The sequence below is a fragment of the Melanotaenia boesemani genome, chromosome 17 (genome assembly GCF_017639745.1).
Source record: "Melanotaenia boesemani isolate fMelBoe1 chromosome 17, fMelBoe1.pri, whole genome shotgun sequence".
NCBI classification, from domain to species: domain Eukaryota; kingdom Metazoa; phylum Chordata; class Actinopteri; order Atheriniformes; family Melanotaeniidae; genus Melanotaenia; species Melanotaenia boesemani.
Window position 1 is genome coordinate 24,052,769 of NC_055698.1, and position 7,581 is coordinate 24,060,349.

At 35.7% G+C, this 7,581-nt stretch overlaps 1 gene segment (V, D, J or C); it reads left to right on the forward strand.

Annotated features, from left to right (window-relative positions):
- Positions 1-3,272: 3,272 nt before the first annotated feature.
- Positions 3,273-3,818, forward strand: LOC121656223. The segment is given in 2 exon segments: positions 3,273-3,325; positions 3,433-3,818. Coding segments are annotated over 2 exon segments (372 nt in total).
- Positions 3,819-7,581: the final 3,763 nt, after the last annotated feature.

A 7,581-nucleotide genomic window follows, 5' to 3' on the forward strand; every position in this document is an offset into this window, starting at 1 on the left:
TGCAACGTCGTACAAAAACCTCCCTCAGCTGGAGAGGAACTGATCTGAACCAACAGCTGCACTGAGACTAAAACAGGAGAAGAACTGATACTAAAGTGCAGATTTTTCTTTAACTGTAAAAAATAAGTTTATTTAAATAATATCTCACAAACATTACAGATTTTAATTGTCATACAAACATCAGTTAGAAAAGTTTGATTTCATTCGTTTGATTTTTTTTTTTCATATAGAACAACAACACAGTCATATATGATTTTAAATTGCTGAGATTAAATAAACAGTTTAATATGAAAGTAATATTTAAATTACTTTCTAAAAATATGAAATTATATTAAAAATATTTTTTTTGGGTTGCAGCAAATCTGAATTTTATAAGAAAAGAGAAGAGGTTTTTTAGCTAATGATTTTTTTATATTAATAGTAATAATTATCAAAATATTTATTTTTTTCAGTAAATTTACATTACCAAGTAAACATTTAATTTTGTATAAAATATATATTTATATATTTTACTCAATTATGTAAAAAAAGAAGAAAAAAAAAGAAAGTTTAACTTTCCATGTAAAAACTAAAATTGTGGGTTAGTCGTAGTTTTGTTTGATCTAATCCAGTGTCTATTACCTTTTAATTAAGACCAATAGGTCACACTTATATAAACAAACATGGAAAAAATTATTTGATGAACAGACATTTATTATCATAGAATATCAAAAGAATTAAAGATTGGAACAAAGCAGTAAAAATTGTTTTAGGATATCTTATAATCATCTCTACATGTTGAAAGAACCAAATAGTCTGTGTGATATAAAAATCTTTATTGTATAGAAACTCTGAAGCTGAAGACAGAAACTAAGAATTTTAAAAAAAGCTTTGAAAAAGAAAAAGAAACAAAAGACAGTCAGATCAGTGACATGTGACAGTAAATCAGGTCAGTACTGGGAACACTGGTCTCTCCTCAGTGTCTCTGAGAGTGGAGACTGGGAGCCCTGGGTGGCCTCACAGGTCACAGAGCCCACCTTCCTCCACTGGTCTGCAGAGAGCCTCAGGGTGCTGCTCCAGCTGTAGTGGCCGTCCTTCTGCAGCACCCCGGGGCTCCTGCTGTCCTCATAGCTGCTGCTGCTGCTGCCGTCCACCTTCCAGGACAGACTCCAGTCTGAGGGGAAGCCCTTGTTGGCCAGACACATGAGTGTGGCCTTCCCCTGCTGCAGCTCCTCTGTGGAGGGGGGCAGCACCGTCAGGGTGGGACGAGCATCACCTAGGAGACACCAATCAGATTAGAGGACAAGAACCACACAGCTGTCAATCATCCAGAAGACAGTTGGACACCTTTACTGTGAGAGAGGAGATTTCCTCCTTTAAGAAGTTTCAGTAACATTTTATCTGCTTCATCTCTCGCACATTGTTTCACTTCCCTTTTAGAAACCTTTCATGCATGTCAGGACACAGAATCCTCATATGAGCTGACATGAAACTACTGAACATGTTTAACATAAAAACATTAACTGCACTTTAAATGTCTAAATAAATTACACAATCCTTTAAGCAAAATGTGGAACAATTATTCACAAAATTCAACAATGAAACTCAGATTAAAAATGTGTAAATGTTGTGATCTTAAACATTCTGTATATCACTGAAATCCTGGTACAAACATAGCTGCTGTTCTACTTTGCAGGAAAGCAGCAACTGATCATTTCCACTGTTGAAGGACAAGATGGTTTAACAAAGAAGAACAAATACTGTATTTAAAATGTAACAGATATTTCTAAGAAATTTTTATGCAGCTTTAAAACAATTTATTTTAATCACTGATGACATAGATTTGACAGAAAGATTTCACCTACTGCTCAGAATGAGTTCAACTAAACTCTCAGATGTAATGAAGACATAATTCTAATTAATAATTTTTGTTCTTTGATCAATAAAGTTGTTTAACTTTGTTAAATTTTCACTTTGATAAAACAAAATCTGTTTTAATTTAAGAGAAACTAACAACAAAATATAAATATGAAAGATTTTTAAGTTATTCTGATAAGAAGTGAGAATTTGAAAGACTACAGTTATGTCCCTTAATAATAAAAAGTTTTATGATATTCACAAACTTACTTCTAAACTCCAGTCTGGTTCCTCCACCGAACGTGTACCACAGTGATACAAACTGGTTGAGTCGTCGTACAAAAACCTCTGACTGTAGAGAGACACGGCTCTCTGACTTTCAACACAACAAACTCAACACAAAAAATCTCCGGCTGTAAAGACCCAAAATAAAATGGAGTTTCCATTTATTTGAATGTTCAAAGTATGAAATGATCTAATTAAGTCTCTATTAACTTTTATAAAACAGACATTTAAGGCAAGGCATTTTTATTTGTATAGCACATTTATCACAACGGGGTGCAGGAAGCAATAATAAGTGTATTAAAAACACACTTTAGAGAGGATTTAAAAGAAATTAAATTAAAACATTAAAAGACCAAATAAAATAGATGAAATGAAAGAAATAAAGTTCCAATGTGAGAAAATAACAGTTGTTTTGATAAATGGCAGCAAATAGAAAAGTTCTTAACCCTGATTTAAAAATTGCTGAGAGTTTCAGCAGACCTGCAGTTTTCTGGGACTTTGTTCCACGTGTGAGGAGAATAAAAGCTGAACTCTGTCTCTTTATGTTTGGTTCTGACTCTGGGAACAGAAAGTAGACCTGATAATAGTGTGTAGTGATAACAGACTGACTTAACAACTGTCTTAATATAACTAATAAATTCAGGTCTGAGTCCTTGACAACTCTCAGATTTCAGGCTTGGTTGTTAGTTTTCATAATTTCGTTGTTTGAAGAGTACTGATTTTAATCTTTCTTCTTGCTTCCAAAAGATATTATTTCAGTTTTGTCTTCATTGACATGAAGGAAGTTCTTTCATTGTATTTAAGTAGAAATAAAAGTTGAAGGACTACATGGATTTAAAACATCCACATTAAGAAAATATTTTGAAAAGCAAATAAAACAAAAAAAAAACAACAAACAAAAACAAAAAACAGAAAACACTTTTTTTTTTTATCAACATTTAGATAAAGCACTTTATTTCATGCTGATCACTCTCATCAGCGTGGCCAAAATATCTGTTGGAGTCAGAAAATTTCCATAGAGAAACACTTTGCATCAGCAGCACCATGCTCCAGTGCTCTGGGAGAGTTTATAGTCCTGAGAGTTGAAGACTGGATGACTGACAGCTGTCCTTCATGACAACAGAAGCCACAGAAATCCTCCTCATCAAAAACATGACTTTGATCTGCATCCTCATCTGGACTCTCCTCTGCTGCTGCTTCACAGGTAAAGTCCAGAGAATCAAACTCCTCTCCTCTATGAACATCCGTCCCTCTGAAATGAAGCCGACTAAACCATGAAGCTGCTTTATGCTTTTGTCTCTGTATCCTCAGAGTCCAGAGGACAGGCCACAGTAACTCAGTCTGCAGCAGTGACAGCTGATCTGGGAGGAACCGTCACCATCAGATGTAAAACCAGTCAGAATATTTATAGCAACCATTTATCCTGGTACCAACAGAAAGACGGACAAACTCCTAAACTCCTCATATACTATACAAGCAGCAGAGCATCAGGGATTCCAGGTCGTTTTACAGGCAGTGGATCAAACTCTGACTTCACTCTGACCATCAGTGGAGTTCAGGCTGAAGATGCTGCAGTTTATTACTGTACGGGGCAATTCTACATCAACAGTCAATATCCATTCACACAGTGAAAAACAGTCGTACAAAAACCTCCCTCAGAAACAGAAAGTGAACTGACTGCTGCAGAGACTCATACAGTTCAATGAACACACCCCCCACAAAGAACATTAAACCTGTCCATATGAGGACAAGTTTGAAGAGTGAAAACAGCCTTAATGAATGTGTTTTTAATCATACTTGCAACATGTTTTACAAGTAGAATTAAAATTGTTTTAACCATATTAAAGATAAATATAAATGAACAGATAAAAAGATAAACATGAATGAATGGTACAAAAACCTCCCTCAGCTGGAGAGGAACTGATCCACAGCTGCACAGAGCTGAAGGGTTCAACTACAGAAACCATTTTATGAAACACAACACTGATACTGACACTAAACAGTTTATTATTACACATTTCAAGAAGTTTAAAACAAGAAAATACAAAGAACATTTTTGTTGGAATTGTTTTGTGTTGTTATGTAATCATTAAACATCAGGTCATCTGAGACAAGCCAAACATTTTCCTATTAAATCAATTTGCTGTCTAAATTTAATGAGGCAGAAAATGGCATCAGTCACACATTCATGACATGAAAAAAATGACAGATTTGTTTTCTGTATAAACATGTTAAACAGTTAATACATGAGGTCTGATTTTGGTGTCAGAAGATTTTTTTTAAAAAGAGTTTTTAAAGTTTAATTCTCACATTTCCTTTAAAATATCAATTTAGATTCATTCTCAATAATTTTGCTGAGTCTATCTTGAGATAGATAAATTTGATCGTTGTGCAAAACTGCTGTCTGAGTTGCACACTGGAGAAAATGTGAGGATGAGGTCAGGAAACAGTTGGAAACCAGCGGTGCTTGTGAAAAAAACATGACCAGCCGCGCTTCTATGTTGTCAGCACACCTGAAGTAAGAATCTTCAGACGTAACAGAAAGCACCTGAGACAGACTGCTGAAGCAGCGTTTCCACCAACTTCTGAAGAGAACATTAATGAGGAAGTGGATTGTGACAACACTCTGTCGGCTGTGTTGATACACAGGCACAATCCTCAGCACCAACTCAAAACAATGACACTGCTGACATGTCTGCACTCTCACAACCTTATTGTACCAGATCAGGCAGACTGGTCAAAACGCCACTGAGATTTAGAGAGTAACGTGTAAAAATGGGCATTAATGACTTTAAGTTGGCAAAGTTAAAACCTGAAGTGCATGTGATACATCTAAGTTTACAGAAGGTAAAAAAAAATGTTTTGTTCTGTTAAGCAAACTGCACTGACCTATTTTATTTTCTAAAATGTTATTGGAACATAACATAACAAACATAACAACTGAAGACCCAGATGAAGCATGTTTGGACTGATTACAGCACAAGTTACTTTAGTTTCTGCCCAGAGTCAAAGTTTTATCCTCCCAAAGTAACTGATTTATAATAGTCTAATGGATTAGATTCATACAGAACGGTTCAAAGGACTCATCTGATTGACTGTGGTGAAGCAGCTTTCTAACATTGTCATTCTAACCAAACTTTAATTATCTTCATGTAATAAAAAATTAATCAGGTAATAAACAACATCTCAGTCATGTTTTGTGTTCAGTGTTACAGCAAATATGAATTGAAGTGGTGTGTTAGAGTAATGAGGAAGGGACATATAAGTTCATATTTCTGCCAACTGCTTTTCTAATATGGTTTTAAGAACTTTACAGTTTCTTCCCAGGCAGGTAACAAAATTGGAAAAAATATCCTTCCGCTGAAATGATCATGTCTTTAAGTTTTAACTTTCTATCAAAGTTTTTTATGTTGTATCAATGAGAAATTCTTAAGATGCTGCATGATGAGTTGAAGAAATCTCACATGAGGAAAACCACATAATAAATATCCAAACATGACAAAGATGTTAACCTGCTCAAACCTCTGCTACACCTGGAGGTTATCAAGGACACTGATACAGTTCAACAAACACACACATTGTTCAGACACACACATTATGTCTTCAAATAATTGTTAAGTGATGACAGTAAACTTTGTGTTCACATGATTTTGAAGCCATTGTGTTGAAGTTCTAGTTCTCTAGACGTCACCATCAGGTTTGCCTCTCATTGTATGTCATCTGTTAACTTTGAGTTATGAGCAAACTGGGAAAGAAAATGCTGGTGTTATATGACAATTAGGGAGATATTTATTTGTCTTTGATGTTTATCTTTTTATTATCTATTTATTGCCATGACAACCCCGTTTCCTGTTCTGTGTGCAGCACATTAAAACAGTTTTACATAAATCCTCCTTAATAACACTGAAAAGGACAGAACTGCCTGCTGCAGTTGGAAGTTAATACAGAGACTTCATATTAAACACAAACATTTGATCAAAGTTTACAACATGAACATTTACCAAAAACTTTGTGTAACAAGTTTCCCTAAACCCAAAGTTTTATCTGCAAACATACATCAGATCTTCTACTCAGTGTGTGTCACCTATGAGCTTTAAGTAAAAAAAAAACTTATAGGAAACAAAAACTCTTTCTATTTATGAAATATTTACTAGAATTTATTTTGTATCCGCTGATACGTCAGCATGATGAATAAGAGTCTGGATTCATCCATTTCTGCAGCTGAGTGACTGTGTGTGTTTGCATATGTGTCCTGCCTCTCTGCTCCCAGCTGTTAAGAGGTCAGTGTTGATCAGTGGCTGTTCAGACCTTTCAGAGACACTGAACACACCAGCAGCACAATGATGATGTCACTGACTCTACTGCTGACCACCCTGGGACTCCTTGTTCACGGTGAGACTCTCTTGTGAAAACGTTGCTTCAGGATGCAACCAGGTTCACCACAATGATGTTCTGCTGTGATGGAGAAACACGGAAACAAGAAGTTTTCACCTTCTTCCATCTATTCTCCATCTTAAAGAAAAATCTTTCTTCATCTTTCTCAAAGCTGGATTTGTCTCAGTGACTCTTCTACTGTTTTCCAGGTTCATCAGGAGAAATCATCCTGACTCAGACTCCTGGATCTCAGTCTGTTGTTCCAGGACAGACTGTCTCCATCACATGTAAAACCAGTACAAGTGTTGGCAACTGTCTTCACTGGTATCTTCAGAAACCAGGAGAATCTCCTAAACTCCTGATTCGTTATGCTACAACTCTTCAGTCTGGAATTCCGAGTCGTTTTAGTGGAAGTGGATCTGGTTCTTACTTCACTCTGACCATCAGTGGAGTTCAGGCTGAAGATTCAGGAGTTTATTACTGTCAGCAAAGTTACAGCAGACCGTTCACACAGTGATACAACGTCGTACAAAAACCTCCCTCAGCTGGAGAGGAACTGATCTGAACCAACAGCTGCAGTTAGACTAAAACAGGAGAAGAACTGAAACTAAACTGCAAAGATTTTTGTACTTAAATTCAGTTTTATGAATTCATATCTCAAAAAGATTATAAATTGAAATATTCAGACAAGCATCAGAGAGAAAATTTTGATTTTATTGCACAAACAATAAAAACACTGTCATACATAATTTTAAATTAGTGAGATGAAATTAAAATTTTGATGTAAAATTATTCTTTAAACACTTTTTTAACCCTGGGGCTCCTTGTTCAGGGTGAGACTCTCTTGTGAAAACTTTGCTTCAGGATGCAACCAGGTTCACCACAATGATGTTCTGCTGTGATGGAGAAACACTGAAACAAGCAGCTTTCACCTTCTTCCATCTATTCTCCATCTTAAAGAAAAATCTTTCTTCATCTTTCTCAAAGCTGGATTTGTCTCAGTAACTCTTCTACTGTTTTCCAGGTTCATCAGGAGAAATCATCCTGACTCAGACTCCTGGATCTCAGTCTGTTGTTCCAGGACAG